Below are 17,851 nucleotides of genomic sequence, written 5' to 3' on the forward strand. Positions count from 1 at the left end.
TGTTCGACAATCCAACTCTTCATCTTCCTTCCTTGAGACCGTGACAATACTTTCCAAATTCGCCGGAAAAAGGAAGTCTTATCAGAATCCTCGCCCATTATGGGATCGCTTTTAAGGAAGGAAAATAAAGTGAAGTGGACGGGTGGCCTATAGATTAGTATTGCCGTTGCCAGGTGCGCGGTGGCCTGCTGTCGCGTCGGCCAACCTGATGGCCTCGTTACCCGTTTGGGACTAGCGTGCAAGTGAGCTCGCGCCTACCCACGCATTATTAAAACTTCACCGCGCCCGCCAGCTCCTCCCTTCTTCTTCACCTTCCCTCTGAACCCTCGCCCGTCTGCCCGCACTTGCTGGTGGACTTTCTTGTTTTGTCTGTTTTCTCAAAACAGACAGCTTTTGGCCGTTTCTCAAAACAGCCAGCATTTGTCAGATTCTCAACAATGACCGTCCATCGGAGACGGGCTCCGTAGGCACCAAAGAGGTGTCGGGCTGCTTCATAGTTACGGCTGTGAAATTGCTAGGTCCGCCCTGTGAGCGGACACTCGACTTACTCTACTACTTTCTCTATGCTGTTTTACTTCCCGAAGACGTTGATCTGCACAGGACATGGCTACGGAGGTTGACCTCGTGGACAAGTGAGCCCAGCTCACCGATGATCCAACGGCGAGGACGAACAAAGGCATCGGGGCAAGCGCTTCGGCCCCTCAACCCTGTTGCCATCCAAATGAATCAACCTCCTCCAAGCTGGATGCACCAAATTAGGTATTGGATCCCGCCCCTACGTGAGGATGCTTGCCTCAGCGGCGCATGCGGGAAGGAATCGCGCTCGTGCGAGCTGGCAACCGGCAGAGCGGGGGTTTCCGACCGTGCACCCGTCCCATTTCCGATAAGCGGCTGTGGCGCTCTATCGAAGCTGTTCCTTGCACCTACTGTGTACATGTCCATTCGCAAATGACTGCCGAGATTGTGTCATGTCTCCGAATAATAAGGCGCTTGGTCGTCTCTTCCGTCTGTTGCTTGATCTGCTATTGCGTCAGCGGGCGAGAAATGGTGCATTGTGCACCTAGCAAGCAACAGGCTAAAATCCGTCCGATGCCAGCGGTGTTTTGGTTTAACCCCGCGGTGGGGTCGACTAATGCTATCATACAAAACCCCGTCCAGTGCCCGGCTCTCCCGACACCAAACACCAACGACCTCACCACCACTACCAAAGCACAATGACTCGCGTTCTACTCACTGGCGGATCCGGTTTCATAGCGGCCCATGCGCTCGATGTTTTGCTGAAGCGTGGGTAAGTGGCTGCCCGCTTGCCAGTCTATTCTTCACCTAATTACTCACTGCCATCCCAGCCATTCTGTCGTCACGACCGTCCGCAGCCAGGAGAAAGCCGATCGGATCAAGCAAGCCCATCCTAGCTATGGCAAAGACAAGCTCGACTTCTCAATTGTTCCCGACATTGCACAGGAGGGGGCCTTCGAAGAGGCCGTCAAGTCGGACCCGCCCTTTGAGGCCGTCATCCACACCGCGAGCCCCTTCCACTTCAACGTTACCGATGTCCAGAAGCAGCTGCTTGACCCCGCCGTCATTGGCACGACTGGGATTCTGAAGTCGATCAAGAAGAGCGCCCCGACTGTCAAGAAGGTCGTCATTACCTCGTCCTTTGCCGCTATCCTGAACCCATTCAAGGGCACTTGGCCAGAGCACACCTACTCTGAGAGTGACTGGAACCCTCTGACACATGAAGAGGCCCTGAAGGACCCTGCAAACGGTTACAGAGGTAGGCTTTCATCCCCCAGCACCGCCATCCATGACGCAGACTGACTCTCTCGTAGCAAGCAAGACGTTTGCTGAGCGTGCCGCATGGGATTTCCTTGAGAAGGAGAAGCCGAATTTCACCATTGCCACCATTAACCCTCCATTCGTCTTCGGTCCCATCGTCCACTACCTGAACTCGCTGGACGCCTTGAACACGTCCAATCAGCGCATCGGCAACTTCATCCTCGGCAAGTTCAAGAACGAGGTTCCTCCAACCGGCACCTACATCTGGATCGACGTGCGCGACGTGGCCTTGGGTCACGTCAAGGCAATGGAGCTTCCTGACGCCGACAACAAGAGGTTCTTCTTCACGGCCGGTTACTTCAGCAACAAGGAGCTGCTGGACGTTGTTAGCAAGAACTTCCCCGAGTACAAGGACAAGCTGCCGGGCCCGGAGGCGGCCACCGGTGCCGGCGTTGACTACCCCGCCGAGGGCGTATACAAGATTGACAACTCAAGGACGAAGGACGTCTTGGGTATTGAGTTCACGTCATTCGAGAAGACCGTCGTAGACACCATCAACTCGCTCAAGGCCGTGGGTGCATAGAGTAGCAAGGAACACGAACGAAATCCAGTAGTGTAATAGACGAAAGACAAATTGGTGACCCAACATGAAATTCTTGATAGCGAGCAGATTATACGTATTCGTAATCGAATCGCCGAGTGGTTACTCTTCGCACTAAATTACGGTAGTCACCCGCCGATTTCCCTACTCGATCTCTCGAGACTTGTACCGGAGTATCCGTTGCAGGTTCTACGTGGCAGCGAATGCAGACGATGCACAAGGAGGCCTGTTATCTTCGTTCGGAGTTAGCTAATAGACTCCACCAGGTAAAATTTCTTAGCAAACAAAATTTGTAGAGCTAAGTCAGACTGTTGAGCTTGAATAATTTTTGAATATCATAGGTGACTCAAATAATGGTAGAAGAAGAGGGGTAACATCATGTAGCGCTGCGTGGGGAGATCTGATGGTGTAGTCCTTACCTGGAAAAGTGAGTAGCGTCTGGGCTATCTGCTTATGTCAATGCTAAAGAAGCTGCAAGCTGTGATGGTATGCCCTGGGCCTTCTTCTGCAGAGTCCCCGGTGTACAAGGCCGATGATAGGAGCGAGCGGGACGATGTTGTGGCTTCCCGGCTGCCAGCCGCTCACTTGTCCCGGCGTGAGGACGCCCTGTCCATGAAGACGTGCCAAGGGGTGTGCGCAAGCAGCTTCGCCGCGGACTGCGTGTCTGGCCGAGAGAGTCCGGCAGTGGGTGTGCAAAGGTGTGCATCGCAGCGCAGAATTATTTCGAGAGGTTCTCGGTGGCCGAATTAACCCGCCCGACAGCGCATGGGCCCGCGGAAGCGCAAGAGAGAAGCAGCCCCACCAAGCAGGACCCCCCACGACAACAAGCAGATTCGGGCCTCAACTCCAACCACCACCGCCTGACACGACCAACTTTTGCTCCCTCCCCTCCTACTCTACCCTCATCACATCTTCAACCACAGAGCCGAATCACTCTCCCTCCGTCAAAATGGCCGGTGAGTATCGCACACTGCGCGCCGTCTTTGCCGGCGACGCGGCGCTAACATGACTGGACCGCAGACTTCCAGAACATCGCGAGTACGTACTTGGGGATCCTATCACACAGGCGCCTATCGCTGCATTTGATGCGACACTGTGGATGATCGGCGCAGCGAGCTAATGGTTGCGCAGCCCAGTTCGTCCAGTTCTACTACAAGACCTTCGATGAGAACAGGGCAGCGCTTGCGTCGCTTTACGTACGTCGGCTGGATACGCCCAAGGCTCTACGAGAAAATGGTCGCTAATGGAATGCGTAGCGTGACCACTCCATGTTCACCTTCGAGTCGAACGCTGTCCAGGGCACCGCCGGTATCGTGGAGAAGCTGACGGTAAGCATCGGTCGCAGGGCCCGTTGCGTGTCCCCACACTAACACAGTCTGCTGCAGAACCTTCCCTTCCAGAAGGTCGTCCACCAGGTTGCCACCTTGGATGCCCAGCCTGCCAGCGAGGATGGTAGCATCCTCGTCCTTGTCACTGGTGCTCTGCTCGTAAGTCCAGCCCATCGCCGCTAGGTTCTCCCGCTCTGACACACCTTCAAGGTCGACGAGGAGCAGCGCCCCATGAGCTACACTCAAGCCTTCCAGCTCCGCCCCGACGGCGCTGGTAGCTACTTCGTCTTCAACGACGTTTTCCGCCTCGTCTACGCCGCATAGATGGTTCTGAAAGCTCTGGATTTGGAGGACAGTAGCTAGGTCGGGTTACGAAGCAATGCGATACATGCAGTTGCAGAAATGTGCATGTAGGAGGCTAGTCATGACGGCCGTCGGAGGAGGGACTCTTGGACATACCCACATACCAATATGGACAACGCCACAACTAGCTCGTGAACATAGTGCCATTTGTGGTGTGCAAGGCGCCGAGCGGCTCCATACACGCTGCAGCCTGGAGCAGAGTGTGGCCGTGTCGCGGGCTGTGGAGCGTGCGGAGAAACGGGCTCAAAGACCCCTGGACCCCTGCAATCATGACGAGTGCCATTTAGGAATTTCTGATGAAAGCATTGACCGCGGTGCTGAAACGCGTGGTGATTGTTGCCTCGCTTCGTCGTGTTCGCGGTCTGTCTGCGATCCTTGTCAGGTGGCACTGCTCGGGACGCGACTGCCGTGGCTGAGTCTGAGCTGCTGCGGCAGGGTCTCGCGCTCCCGAAACAATCCATCGATTCGTATATCCAGGCCACAACAACACCTTCAACAACCGCGCTCCCCTTGCCTGTACGCAGTCCGCTCCCCACCCGCGCCCCGGCTGGCCTTCAACCTTCGCACCTTCACAGCACTCCGGCCATTCACAGCCACGCATCCATCCCTGCAGCAAGCGATCAGCATCTCGCACGGAGCCACAAAGATCGACAGCCAACGGTCGTCGCAACCCGAGCATCATTCCACGGTCGTCGCGCCGCCATCGCAACCGCAAGCATCGTTAGCCAGACATCATGACTTTCAGCGAGGAGCTCAAGTCCAGGAACTTCAGTGAGTCTTCCACGCAGTGCTGTCGCAGCTGAAGCGAGCGCTTGCTGACACGTTGAGCACAGGTATATACGGACAATGGTGCGTGCAATCCGACGCTTCTGCGACAATCGCCTCTTCCTTCGTCCTTTCTACCCAGGCTCGAGTCTCCTTTGCGATGTCACGTTAGAGGCGTCAAGGCAGCTGGATGCGCAGCAGGGCTCCCTGGCGGTGTGCGGGGAGCTGAGGAACTGCACTGGGGCGCACCGTCTATTGCCCCTGCTGCTCGAGGCGCGCGAAATACTTGGGGGATACAGTAGGCTGACAGCAAGACAGGACCGGCATACTGTGTGTGATTCTGTGCTTTGCCATGGGTATCGCCAACATCTTCAGCGGCTTCCCCACCATCATCTTCTCCATCATTTGCCTGTGAGTAACACAGCACCGCCCAGTCTGAGATCGGCCAAGAACACACCAACTAACGCTACCCCAGGGCATACGCGCCTATCATCTTCTTCGTAGAAGTAGCATTCCTGCTCAAGCTACCTATTTGGTCTGAGGGTTTCCGCAGCTTCTTCCGCCGTCTCCAGGAGAACTGGCCGCGCATTATCATGTACCTGGTCATGAGCGTTGTCCAGTGGATCAGCCTGGTTGGTGGAGCTAGCAGTTTGATTGTCCCGGCCGTCTTCCTCCTGTTCGCGGGCCTCTTCTACCTTCTCGCGGCGGTCAAGCACCAAGACTTCCAGAGCAGCAAGATTTTGGGTGGGCAGGGTGTTGCGCAGATGATCATCTGAGCGTGGGCGGGATGGCTGGGCTGTCACGCTCGCGTGACGGCGAGGATTGCAAGGCAACTGCGTGGCCACCAGCCAGGACGCAGCCAATGTAATTTTGGATTTGGATGCTCGACGGCGCGCGTCACATTACATGGTGATTGACGCGCTCCGGAGCGCGAGAAGTTTCATTGCTTGTGCGGTCCTATCCGTAGCAGGATCCAGGCGTTACTGAGTTTATATCCGGCAAAAGCCACAGTTGATAGGGAGGAGCTATGATACCTGCGCGGATTGTTGTCATACTTTTTTTTTGTTGTCGGTAATAATGCCTAGGGCGGAATGCAATTCCCATGGCGTTGAGTTCGAATCACATGGTGGTGCGTGTCACGACGGGGGAACGCAAAAATGTAGGACGCAACCCAACGCTCGACACGCCGCACGGCATGGGTGGTAGGGCGGAGGCGGTGACCCAGCAAGTATCGTGGCTAGCCCAGAAGCTTGGAAGTCAGCGCGTGCTCGGTCGCGGTGCTTGCAGGAGCGGCCACGAACGAGCGTGGCGCATTACTTCCTTGCTTGCTGGCGGGCGGCGGGCGGCGGGCGGCAGAAGGGGCGTGTGAGTGACGAGATGGGCATTCAGGAACGGGAGCTGGCCATCACGTGGGGGGGCCGGATCGCGGGGGTGGCGCTCGCGATGGTGGCATCACGATGAAGTGCAGAGCCTTCAGGGCGCAGCAAACTTGGCAGTGGGTCCAGCGGGCGTTCGCATCGTTCTCGAAGCGTTGAATGCGGGCGGCTTGACGACGCGATACGCGCCTGCGAATCAGAGGCGGGCCAAATGCTGTTGCGAATTGCCAGACGCTCACCGGCGGCGCTGAGGGCGGGCGTGTTCCATGCAAAATGCCGCAGGCCGACACGCCGGAACCAATGACGCTGCCGGTGCATGGGGTCTCGATCTGACGAGCACCCCAGCGGTCCCCAGCGGTCCCCAGCGGCCAGCGTCACAGCTAACTCGGCTTCACTTAAAGACAACGCCTGCCAACCCTGCAGCGCGTGCGCTGAGCTCTCACCTGTCTCTGCCCTCTCAACCTCCTCTGTTATCTGCTCCAGCTCTCCTATCTGCACCCATCCCGCCTTCGGTAAGTGCCCAGGCGCTTTGTCCCTCCCTTTCCTGCTGCTAGCTCCATGCATGCACCTGGCGCGCTAGAACCTGGCACCTGGCTCCCGGCCTGAGCCTGCACGAGGACACCGTCATCCTGTTACTTATGCTCGACGTTTGCTGACGGGATCTCACTCCCTCCTCTAGTATTCTTTTGCACACGCCGCTTCCACCTGCCAGCAGCACCACATACCCAGCATGGCTGCCCCATCGATACCGCAGCGGCCCTCTCGCTCCCAACAGAGCCAGAACGTGCCCACAATCACCGGCGACGTCCCCCAAATTCCTGCTCGCCCCAAACGCAGCATCGAGCGCTCCGTCTCACGCGACAGGGACACCTTTGCCCGTTCCCCGCTGAACGACCCCTCTTTCGTCAATGGCTCCAGCAAGGCCAGCAAGAGGCTCTCCGCTTCCGACCTCCCTCCTCGCCCCCCGAGCGTCACCCTGCCTTCGATTGGCCAGGAGGGCAGCGAGTACGCGAGTCTCGAGACTCCCCCCGCCGACGAGAGTGCCCCGAGAGAGACCCGCGACGCCGAGGGCCTGAAACTGTACGCCCCTACCGCAGAAATGCCTCGGTCAACAGCTCGCTCGAGGATTGCCGCCGTCACTCGCACCGACTCGCAACAGGCAGCTGCCGCTGGCTTCGGAAGAGCTCCTTCGCAGGAAACCGAGCGCCACACGAGGAACAGCTCGTCCACTGGCCGCCGCTCTCGCCCGCAGTCTCTCTACAACAACGGCGACGAGGAGCACGGAATCCCTGAGATTGGTCTCCAGGTGCCCATGTATCCCAATGCTGGTGACGTCCAAGCACCCACGCCATCGAACAATTCGAGTATGCCTGCCACCGGCGTCGGCTTCTTCAACAGCGGAGGACAGAGGCACCACGCCCGCACCAAGAGCGGCCACGAAATCTTCCACGGCCCTCCGGGCAGCTACGGTCTCCACGGACATGGCGTCAAGCCGCAAGACGATTTCGAGAGACAGTGGTACGCCAAGCATCCTCACGATGCGGCCCGCGAGGCTCAGGGCGAGTACGGCCCGGCTATTCGCGTCAACAGGAAAGAGTGGGCTCTGAGCAGTGAGGAGCTCAACAAGATTGTTCAGGAAACCGCCACAAAGGGCGTAGGCATGGGTAAGCTATTGCTAGCACATTAGGTCGACCGCGACCTTCGGCGAACTAATAGTCCAATCAGGTGCGTCCCCCGGCGCAATTGGTACCCCTGCCGAGGAGATTGGCTACATGGCCTCGGAAGAATATGCTTCCCGCATGGCCTCGCCCCAGCCGCCGTCGTCGTCGAAGGCTCCCAAGGAGCGCAAGACTAGCTCGCAGACGCACCTCGAATCTCCTCTCCGCAAGACGAGCTTCCCTGAAAACGTCATGGACAAGGACTCATCTGCCATTGAAGCTGACGAGGACGACGTGATCCACATCCACCCTCCCACCAACGAGCGGAGTCGTATCCACGGCGGTGGTCCTGAAGCTGAGAATTTCGCCCCTGGTGATGGAAGCACTAATGCCGATGATGGCTTCGTTACTGAGGAGGGCGGACGCACGCCCATTCTGGCCTCAGATGAGTTGCAAAGGCACAAAACCCCTGGTGCTGAGTACATGCAGCCTGCCGTGCCACCTGAACTTGAGCGTGAGCGCAGGCTGAGCCAAGAAGCTGACAACTACCACCGTCGCTCCACCAGTCGCCCTAGCCGACCCACTAGTGGCATTGGTTTTTCTCGCATGAAGAGCGAGGAGGATCGCAATGGCACGCCTCTTGACAACGTGAAGGAGTATGAGCCGCTGTTCCCTGACGAAGATGAAAGGAAGCCTGCAGACAAGCCGGTCACGGCTGTCGACAAGCTCAAGCGTCCTGACCTTGCCCGCCACCATTTCCCTAGCCAAGATGTCTGGGAGGATACCCCGAGTAGTTTGCAGCTCCAGACCGAGGTTGAGACGCCTGAGGCTCCTGACGAACCGCAGTCGGCCACTACCTCGATGCAGTCTTCTCAACTCTTTGAGAAGCCGGAAGCAGAGCAGGAACGTAAGGAGGAGGCTGCTCCCAAAGAGGAAGAGGAGAGCAGCTTCCTCGCAGATCACCAGAAGCACCACAACAAGTCTCACTTCAACAAGGATGTTCTCGGCGACATGCCATCTCGTCCTGGCATGCAACACAGATTCCCTAGTCAAGATATCTGGGAGGATACTCCGAGCGAGCTTCAACTCGTGACGGAGGTCCACGCTCCTCAGACTGATGAGACAGAAAGCCCGGTGGAGTCCAAGCCTGCGGCCGAGCAGCGTCCCCAGGTTCCCGCCCGCCCCCATGTTCCTGCTCGGCCAGCAGGCCGCTCGAAGCTTGGTGAAAGCCAAGAGGCCTCGCCGGTCGATAAGAAGGCCCCCGTGATTCCTGAGCGCCCGAAGCCGCAGCTTCCGGCTCGCCCGGCCAAACCCAACCACAAACCTTCTGACGAGCAGGTGCCCCTTTCAAAGGTCGGCTCCCAGGGCAGCACTGGTAGTGAGGGTGCTCCTGCAGCAAAAGCCAAGCCCCCGGTGCCCTCTCGGCCTGCTGGTGGCAAAATCGCAGCACTGAAAGCTGGCTTCTTGAGTGACTTGAACAGCCGCCTCCAACTTGGACCCCAAGCCCCGAAGCCCGAAAAGAAGGAGGAAGAGGAGGAAGAGCCGAAGGAGAAGGCGCCTCTTGTGGATGCTCGCAAGGGCCGTGCCAGAGGACCGGCCCGCAGGAAACCTGCGGCATCTTCATCTGCAGCGGCTGCCGCAGCTCCTGCAGAGGCGAAGAAGGAGCAGACGCTGTCCATTGGCACCATTCAAACTGTGTTTTCAATCTCGGACGATGGCGATGTTGATGTACCCTCATCGGTCTCTGCTAAGGAGACTGAGACGAACAAGGAAGAGCTCCCAACAGCTGCAGAAGAGTCTATTGCTACCCAGGTTCCCGCTGACCCCAAGCCCGCTCCTAGCGACGATCCAGCTGAGCCAGAGCTCGAGCCCCAAATCCCTAAGGCGGGCGAGATGGAGGCCACGCAGGTCGAATCGACCCCCGCTGCGGAGGAAGAAAAGGGGCTGGAGCTAGAGCCCACAGAGACGAAGACTTCTGACTCGGCGGTGCAGACTGGTCAGCAGGATATCGTGATTCCGAAGGAGGAGGGCGGTGCAGAGAAGCTTACTGCTTATCTGGGCGGCAGCGCTCTCGAGGAAGGAAACGTTGTCGTGAAAGAGAACGCTGAGGCTGTTGAGAAAGCGGATGACAAGCATGAGGCAGAGCAGACTGGCGCTAGCGTTTGAGGCGGTAGAGGAAGATGGGGTTGCATAATGATAGCGGGTGCAATGTGATAAAAAAAAAGGCATTAGTGCCATGGAAAGTTTGAGGGTTCGGTGCAGAATAGATCTTAATCGGTCGGTCTCTGATACTCAAAATATGTTCCTTGGCTCATTATGCATATTGCTGGAACGGTGCGTGACAAATTTGATTGACCCCAGATGGTTGGAGCACAATCGCATGGCGGTGCCTCAGACACTCTCGTCGTCTCTACCGAAGACGAGGAGAACGTGTCTGAAATTGTGGCGAAGGTCGCTGACTGGGATAACCTTGAAGAGGAGGACGTGGTGCTGAACTATATGAAGACAGAGAAAGAGAGAGAGAGGTACAGATGAGTGAGCGTGGTCGGGCAATTGTTGTCTCCCTTAGTGTACCATTGATGAATGGCTTGCCAAGCGGGGGACTTTTAGACTTGGGCCCGGTTCACGGTCACTGTTCTACGTATAAGCCACGGATCCATTTGTTGATCACTGTCAATTAAGGTACAGAAGGCGTTCACTTCCTGAAACTTGAAGTATACTAGATCCATTATCAGAAAGTAAGTGACAGCCGCCGACTGGAGATCAGAGACGGATACATAATCGGCAACACTACATGATCGAATCGACGCTCCCCATCCTCCCAGCGCACCTTCAATTCTCCTCCTTCTCACTCCTCCACAGCGACACGCGGCAGGTCCGGGAAGTTCGGGGTATCAGCCGGCACCCCGCCCGCCGCGCGCGACACGGGCAGCCAGTTCTGCACGAACAAGCTGGTCCGGTCGAACACTCGTTCCAATCCCGTCAGTACAGGAAAAGCGGCGGCGGTACTACTTCGCTGCTGGGCTTCCTCGATGAGCATCGACGGCAACGCCTCCATCCGGGCGACGGCCTCGTCCGCGCCCTCGCCCTCCACCCTCTCGCCGACGAGGTGCGTCGCGACGAGCCGCTCGGACGGGGCGTGCAGGAGCCAGAACGCTGCCGTCGCCGTCTGCTCCCGCGCCGCGGCGAGGAGGGCGGGGTAGATTTCTTTTAGTGCGTGGGCTACGTCGGTGCTGCTGCTGCTTCTGCCATCTTCTTCTTCGCCCTCGGCGTCGATGGCGTAGGAATAGTGCTGCACGCGGCTCAGGGCGTGGCGGGCGGGCGGGGCGAAGTTGTGGGCGCCGACGACGTCCCATGACCAGCGGCGGGCGTCGCGGAAGAACGGGCGGTCCCAGAAGAGGACGCCGGTTGTGGGGTCGTGGTAGGTGTGGGTGGTCCAGTGGGCGAAGGCGTCGCGGGCTTGGGGCGTGGTGAAGAGGTAGGCACCGCCGGTGAGGAGGATTTCGTTGTTGGGGGACGAGGAGGAGGAGGAGGAGGAGGAGGAGGAGATGCGCGCGGGGACGTATTTCAGGTACATGCCTGTTTCGGCGAGGGAGGCGCGGGTGTCGCTGTCGTAGTCCATCATGGCGCGCCGGTCGAGCTCGAGGAAGTTGAGGAAGGACTGGAGGGAGTTGCCGTAGTCGTCGGCGTGCATGGTGAAGGCGGAGGTGAAGGCGGAGGTGACGGGCAAGGGGCCGGTGGTGTAGCCCAGGATTTTGGGGGAAGCCATATTGACTTCGTTGTTTTTCTTCTTGTTCTTGGAGGTTCTTTGACTTGGAGATGATGCGGTGGGAGTGGAGCGAAACTAAGTTAAAGTTTCAGTGTCAACTGCACTCAACTCGAGTTCTGCAGCGTATTTATGAGAGACAGATTCCCCTCTTTCATCGAGGCGATGGCGTCTAGAACGAATTTATTTCCTAAACGTTGTTTGTCAGGACGACAGTAGGTAAGCTGACGCTGACAAGTTGGCGTTGTAAGTGTCGGCATCCTACCGGGTCTCGCCAGCATCCCGCGGACTATTAAGGCTGCTGACGCCTTCTTCGTCTGGGGTTTTCTGAATCCCTTTGATCTGTCTTCTTCACGTAGCTCGGAGAGAAAGTGGCATCCCGCTAGCCGCCGAATCGGAACTTCCGCTGTACGGAACCCGGTTGTGGCGCTAGCTACCTCGGGAAAGAGTATTGGAACCGCCACAGCCGGCAACACTAGTAGAATCCCTTGCACCTTCAGCCAAAAAGATGAAGGAAAGGACCAGGCCGATGGGGAGTCGGACGAAAGCCGGTCCTGGTGCTGACGTGAGGCGGGCTGTGGGTGTAGTAGTAGGTAGACGATGGACTCCAACATCAAACGCCTACGCGCGAAAGATGCCGCTTTGGTCAGTAGCTAGGCTGCGTGCATCCTAGACGAAGCAGATCCTGGCGCTTGGCACGGTGGTGAAGCCATCGGATGCCGAAGACGAATCTTTCAAGCTCCCGGACGCGCCTTCCCCGCACACTCGGATGACGTAGGTAGATAAGCGAAACGCTAGGTGCAGCTCTTTTCTCGCGAACACCACACGTCAGTCCAATGTCTCCAACCATCGGTCATCATGTTTCGCTCCACGACGCCATTGACGAGGCCTCTAAGGCAAGGCTTGACGCCAACTCCCAAGTCAAGGGTGTCGTATCCACGGTCAAGGTCAATGCAGCAAGCTGCCAGACCGGTGAAGCCAGCATTTAGTTATGCCTGGGCAGCTGGCGGCCTTGTCCTACTCGGGGCAGCCACAACGTTCCTCGGATATAGGGCAGGCATCAACCACGCTACGCCGCTGCCTCCGCCCGTCACGTCTGCTGCGAAGCCACTGTATGCATCGAGAAAAGAGATGGAGGAGGCGATAAATGAGTTGAAGGCTACTCTTGGACACGAAGCCATTAGCACCGATCCGGACGACCTACATCGCCATGGCTATTCAGACTGGTCCACGACCAATGTTGACACGCTGCCAATAGCTGTTGTCTATCCTAAGTCAACCCTAGACGTTTCGAGCGTTGCCAGAGTCTGTCACAAACACAAGATCCCCATCATCCCCTACTCCGGCGGCACCTCCGTAGAAGGCCAGTTCACCGCACCTTTCGGTGGTTTCAGTCTCGACTTCGCCCACATGGACAGCCTCCTCGCCCTCCACGATGACGACCTCGACGTCGTGGTCCAGCCCGCGGTATCGTGGATGGAGCTCAACGACCGCCTCGAACCCGCGGGGCTCTTCTTCCCTGTCGACCCAGGGCCAGGCGCCCGCATCGGCGGTATGGTCGGTACCAGCTGTTCAGGCACCAACGCCGTCCGCTACGGCACCATGAAGGACTGGGTTGTCAACCTCACCGTCGTGCTCGCCGACGGCCGTGTTATTAAGACGCGCCGCCGCCCTCGTAAGACGGCCGCCGGTTATAACTTGACTAGTCTCTTCGTCGGCGCCGAGGGCACTCTAGGAATCGTCACCGAGATCACCCTGCGCCTGACGGTGCTCCCACAGCAGACCAGTGTCGCCGTCGTCACTTTCCCCACTATCCGCGACGCGGCCGCCGCGGCGTCGCGGGTCATACGCGCTGGCGTGCCCGTCGCCGCCATGGAAATCATGGATGACGTGCAGATGGGCGTCATCAACAAGGTCGGCGCCACGAGGCGCAGGTGGAAGGAGGTGCCAACCGTCTTCTTCAAGTTCTCCGGCACTGAGGCGGGCGTTAGGGACAACATCGATTCGGTCAGGGCCATCGCGAAGGCGAACGCGGGCGGCGATTTCCAGTTCGCCGCGAACAAGGCGGAGCAGGCGGAGCTGTGGAGCGCGAGGAAGGAGGCGCTGTGGAGTATGTTGGCCCTGAAGGGGGAAGATGAGGAGTTGTGGAGCACGGATGTGGCTGTGCCCTTGAGTCGATTGGCGGAGATTATGGGTGAGTCTTTGGTTTTCCGAGCGAAAGAGTTGAGGACTGATGCATGTCGACTTTGCAGAGGAGTCGAAAAAGGACATTGCCGGACTTGGTATGTTCGCGTCGATGCTCGGGCATGTCGGGGACGGCAACTTCCACTCGGCAATCTTTTACAAAAAGAACGATCCGGAGCAGGTGGACAAGGTCAAGCGGGTCGTGTACAAGATGGTCGACAAGGCACTCGAGATGGAAGGCACGTGTACCGGCGAGGTCAGTTACAAAGAAGCTTCTTCGACGATCGTCTGGATACTGATTTTTTTTTTCTTGCAGCACTCCGTCGGGTTGAGCAAGAAGGCCTCGTTGGTGAAAGAACTCGGTCCGGAAACCATTGGCGTCATGAGGGAATTGAAGCGCGCTCTAGATCCTTGTTCGCTCATGAACCCAGGCAAGATCTTTGACATTTGAATAGACATCTCTTCGACGTTTGTCTATGCTTACAGGCTGTATCTGAACTCCAGGTTTTCTCGATCCGTCAGATCCAAGAACTCGACATTCTCCCGGTGACGAACAGCTAAACGGTGCCGCCTCTTGTTCTCCCGGAGGTAGTAAACGCGCAAGAGGATGATGACAAGAATGGAGAAGACGTCAGCCACGATGATGGCGATCTTGGCAGGCATATACTCGGGCTCGTCTCCATCGCGGAAGGTCAGGGGCCCGATTATGTTGCCCAGGCAGAAGCTGATCAACAGCACAGCATTCATGGTCACCTTCTTGGTGTGGCCGGCGATGTTGGCCGAGACGTAGGCGTACATGAGCGGCAGGCCAGCCACGATGCCGTTCATGATGTAAATGCCGATCAGCCTGCCGACTTTGTCCTCAGCGGGCAAAAAGGCAATCAAACAAGCTCCCAGCACGCCCATCAGCTGCGTCGCAACGGCACACGGACCCCTTTGGTCAAAGCGGCCCGCGGCGTACGTGGCCAGCAGGACGGACACAATGATGACGGCGCCGGCGGGGATGCTCAGCAGGGCGGTCGTCTTGCTGTCGTAGCCGAAGCCCTTGATGATGGTGGCCTGGAAGCTGCTGGTGGCGGCGTTGGGGATATTGCTGGCAACAGTCGCCAGCGCGAGCAGCCAGGTCTGGGGGTCGACAAAGCACTCGCGCGCCTGAGCCGGCTTGAAGCGCACATTCTCGATGCCCGTCTGGTTCTCCCGCAGCCGCTCGACAGCCCACACCTTCTCGGCGTGCGTCAGGCCGCGCGCACTCATCGGGTTGTCCGGCAACAGCAGCACGACTAGCAGGCCGACGGCCACAGTGACGATGCCGACTACAAGAAACATGATCTGCCAGCTGTTGAAAGTGCGCGACGAATAGTGCTGGAAGCCGAACGACAGCAGCGCGCCGACGACGGTGCCCACGCCGGTACCCAGATACCACAATCCAACCCGCCACGGCTGCTCGACCCGCTTCTTGTACCACATGCCCGTCACCAGGATCAGGGCGGGTGCCACGGCGCTCTCGAAGACGCCGAGCAGCACCCGTGTGGCGACCAGAGCGCCGTACGTCTTGCATGCCGCCGTCGCCGCCACGGCCGTGCCCCAGAGAGAGACCATGGCGCCGAGATACTTGGCTGTTGGCAGGCGTTGCATGGCGTAGCCGTGCGGGAACTCGAAGGCCAGGTACGAGGCGTAGAAGATCCAAGCCAGGGTTGAGAATTGGTCCGTGGTGATGGACGCGTCTTCGTAGAGGCCCATGACGGCGGCATAGTTTACTGATTCGGGAGGAAGACGTCATTGGCATTAGCATTTTGTCCTTTGTTCTTTTTTTCTTTTTCCCTTTTTTGATAACTCACTCAGCGTCTTGTCCAGGTACTGCAGACAGTAGCAGCACCACATGAGCGGGATAATCATCCGGTCGATCTTGCGCACCAGCGCGTATTCGTCGACGACACAAGATAAGTCGTGCGCTGTCAGTGCGGTGGCCTCGGCGGCGAGGAATCTTAGCGCTTCGTCGCCGTCGATGCCGTCTTTTGGTTTGGCTTTTGTCTTGTGGTCGTCGTCCTGCACCGAATGCGCTTCCAAGTCTTGCTTGGAAGGGTCTGAAGCCATTTTGTTTACGGAAACAATGGAGGAGAGGTGGATTATCTCGCATGCACGGGAGGGAGGAAAAGTCGATTTCAGTTGGATGAAAGATGGGCAGCGGTACTGACAAAAACAAAAACAACTCTCGACATGACGATGAAGCTCACAGGTAACCCCCGGTCTTTCTCCCCACTTCTGTCCGCCGATGTGGGGATCTGAGGTCTTATCAGCGGCTCACGCTTTTGTCACCGAATGTCTGTCTTTATCTAACAGTCGCGATAGTCGGAGTCCTATCCTTACTTGACGATCGACAGAACAGCACTGTGGATCTCTCCAGTACGTCATCAGAACGAGAAAAGATGCGCAGGCCTAGCCCGATCGAGAAGGTGGTTGTCACCGGGTGTGTTGCGCATCTAACTGAAAGACAGGGCGATCCCGCTTTGCGCGAGTACTTTAATCAAGCCTCGAGTGCATTCGAGCCGCGCCGGCAGCTTGTCCATCCAGAGGCCAGTGGAGATGCGTATCTCGCTCAGTTCCGGACAGCAGATCCGGCTGTGCTCGGCGAGCGCGGCGACGTATGCAACCACCCGCTTCGCTTCGGAGCTCGGCCGCAGCGTGCCATAGTCGCCCCAGCAGAAGTCGAAGTCAAGCTTGAGGGTGAGTTGCTGGATGGTGGGAGGCAGACGCGTGCAGAGCGGCGGATCAGCAGGATCGTGCAGGCCGTCGAGACGGACAAAGTCCGTCAACATGCGCAATGGGATGCTCAGCCGGCGCAGCTTCGCAAAGGTCTGGAACGCATCTTCCTGGAGCGCCTGCCCCACCCAGCAACCGCCCTGATCAGCGATGTCGATGTTCAAGTCTTGAAGGGAGTGCTCGACGGGCCACAGAGCTTCTCGTGTCTTGGTGGAGCTCATCGCCCCCGAGTCGTAGGCGTAACTATTCAACCCGTCTGCCAGGTCCATTTCAAAGCAGAGCACCTGCAGCTGCTTGGGCCAGCTCAGAAGGTGTGCGATCTCCGGGCTCACGGGCCCGCACTGGCTGAAGCTCAAGCTCGTCACATTGGACGTGCCGGGCTGGCGGCAGCGGTCGGGCACATCACACGTCAGGCGAAGCATTTGGAGCAGCCGCACCCGTCTCAGAGAGGGGATCTGGAACAGCCTCAGCAACGCCGAAAAGTCCGGGTCGTTGTGCAGGCAATCGGTGACGGGAATGTCCAAGGACGTCAGGCGGTCCGGTACGCCAAAGGGGACGGTCGAGTCCAGGCGCGGGATGGAGAGATGCAGGTTTCGGAGGACGGCCGATCCCGCCAGCAGGGCTGCCGTCTCCCTCACGAGCTCGTTCAGTCGCGTCTCGTCGCCGGTCTCTGCGCGTTCGGGCTCCTTCCAGCAGTAGGCGGTGCCGTTGTTGGTCCAGCACAGGCGCGCGTCTTCGACGGCGGACCGCCAGCCCGGCCAGGCGGAAAGAGAGCGTCGGAAGGCTGACAGGTTGCGGATGCGTGTCCCAGAGTATTTTGTTTCATCATCATGTCTGCTGCCGTGGCCGAAGTAGAGCGAGCGGTAAAGGTGTTTGCGCGCCTCTCTGTGGCAGCCGTGGGAGACGAGCGCAAGCATTCTCAACGTCTCGGACGGGCAGTGCCGCATAATGTTCGCCCACAACTCCACGGGGAGGATCGGATCGCCATTGCGAGTCATGTTGGCGAAAGGTTTGTTGAAGGATGACCGAGAGAGGATGGAGCAACGTTTAAACGTTCGCGCTGGACCCAGCTGAATAAACGACGCTAAGCGCCGGCCAAAATTTCACTTTTGACCTTCTGCAGAGCACTACATGGGCACCAGATCTATAGACTGTTGGTGCTTGGACGAAATATGGTATCCTGTAAGTCTTAGTGATATTAACACGTGGAGGGATGCATAGCTCGATTAAGTAAGGCCTTTACCTCTTTTTACCGCGGTTCAAAACACCATATT

General features: G+C 57.9%; 8 protein-coding genes across 8 annotated transcripts; 5 read left to right on the forward strand and 3 right to left on the reverse strand.

Moving 5' to 3' along the window:
• Window positions 1-1,214: 1,214 nt before the first annotated feature.
• On the forward strand, window positions 1,215-2,359 carry BKCO1_2000202 (nadph-dependent methylglyoxal reductase gre2 protein; the record flags this gene model as incomplete). The annotated part of the gene is made up of 3 exons (XM_020272400.1): window positions 1,215-1,288; window positions 1,347-1,774; window positions 1,830-2,359. 3 exons carry the CDS (start codon window positions 1,215-1,217, stop codon window positions 2,357-2,359), a joined length of 1,032 nt encoding a protein of 343 aa, XP_020134857.1.
• A 967-nt stretch (window positions 2,360-3,326) lies between these two features.
• Window positions 3,327-4,029, forward strand: BKCO1_2000203 (nuclear transport factor 2; the record flags this gene model as incomplete). Its single annotated transcript, XM_020272401.1, has 6 exons — window positions 3,327-3,333; window positions 3,398-3,415; window positions 3,509-3,573; window positions 3,634-3,705; window positions 3,763-3,864; window positions 3,916-4,029. The coding sequence occupies 6 exons, from the start codon at window positions 3,327-3,329 to the stop codon at window positions 4,027-4,029; spliced, it is 378 nt and encodes a 125-aa protein (XP_020134856.1).
• Window positions 4,030-4,802: 773 nt separating this feature from the next.
• Window positions 4,803-5,609, forward strand: BKCO1_2000204 (golgi apparatus membrane protein tvp18; the record flags this gene model as incomplete). The annotated part of the gene is made up of 4 exons (XM_020272402.1): window positions 4,803-4,839; window positions 4,902-4,917; window positions 5,152-5,244; window positions 5,309-5,609. The coding sequence occupies 4 exons, from the start codon at window positions 4,803-4,805 to the stop codon at window positions 5,607-5,609; spliced, it is 447 nt and encodes a 148-aa protein (XP_020134863.1).
• A 1,330-nt stretch (window positions 5,610-6,939) lies between these two features.
• On the forward strand, window positions 6,940-10,033 carry BKCO1_2000205 (protein impact protein; the record flags this gene model as incomplete). The annotated part of the gene is made up of 2 exons (XM_020272403.1): window positions 6,940-7,873; window positions 7,935-10,033. 2 exons carry the CDS (start codon window positions 6,940-6,942, stop codon window positions 10,031-10,033), a joined length of 3,033 nt encoding a protein of 1,010 aa, XP_020134862.1.
• Window positions 10,034-10,715: 682 nt separating this feature from the next.
• On the reverse strand, window positions 10,716-11,636 carry BKCO1_2000206 (uncharacterized protein; the record flags this gene model as incomplete). Its single annotated transcript, XM_020272404.1, has 1 exon — window positions 10,716-11,636. The coding sequence occupies one exon, from the start codon at window positions 11,634-11,636 to the stop codon at window positions 10,716-10,718; it is 921 nt and encodes a 306-aa protein (XP_020134861.1).
• Window positions 11,637-12,491: 855 nt separating this feature from the next.
• BKCO1_2000207 (d-lactate dehydrogenase) lies at window positions 12,492-14,268 on the forward strand (the record flags this gene model as incomplete). Its single annotated transcript, XM_020272405.1, has 3 exons — window positions 12,492-13,827; window positions 13,886-14,073; window positions 14,134-14,268. 3 exons carry the CDS (start codon window positions 12,492-12,494, stop codon window positions 14,266-14,268), a joined length of 1,659 nt encoding a protein of 552 aa, XP_020134860.1.
• A 29-nt stretch (window positions 14,269-14,297) lies between these two features.
• BKCO1_2000208 (allantoate permease) lies at window positions 14,298-15,911 on the reverse strand (the record flags this gene model as incomplete). The annotated part of the gene is made up of 2 exons (XM_020272406.1): window positions 14,298-15,574; window positions 15,656-15,911. The coding sequence occupies 2 exons, from the start codon at window positions 15,909-15,911 to the stop codon at window positions 14,298-14,300; spliced, it is 1,533 nt and encodes a 510-aa protein (XP_020134865.1).
• Window positions 15,912-16,297: 386 nt separating this feature from the next.
• BKCO1_2000209 (f-box domain-containing protein) lies at window positions 16,298-17,575 on the reverse strand (the record flags this gene model as incomplete). Its single annotated transcript, XM_020272407.1, has 1 exon — window positions 16,298-17,575. One exon carries the CDS (start codon window positions 17,573-17,575, stop codon window positions 16,298-16,300), a length of 1,278 nt encoding a protein of 425 aa, XP_020134864.1.
• Between the last annotated feature and the right edge of the window lie 276 nt (window positions 17,576-17,851).

The sequence above is a fragment of the Diplodia corticola genome (genome assembly GCF_001883845.1).
Source record: "Diplodia corticola strain CBS 112549 chromosome Unknown scaffold2, whole genome shotgun sequence".
Classification (NCBI taxonomy): Eukaryota; Fungi; Ascomycota; class Dothideomycetes; order Botryosphaeriales; family Botryosphaeriaceae; genus Diplodia; species Diplodia corticola.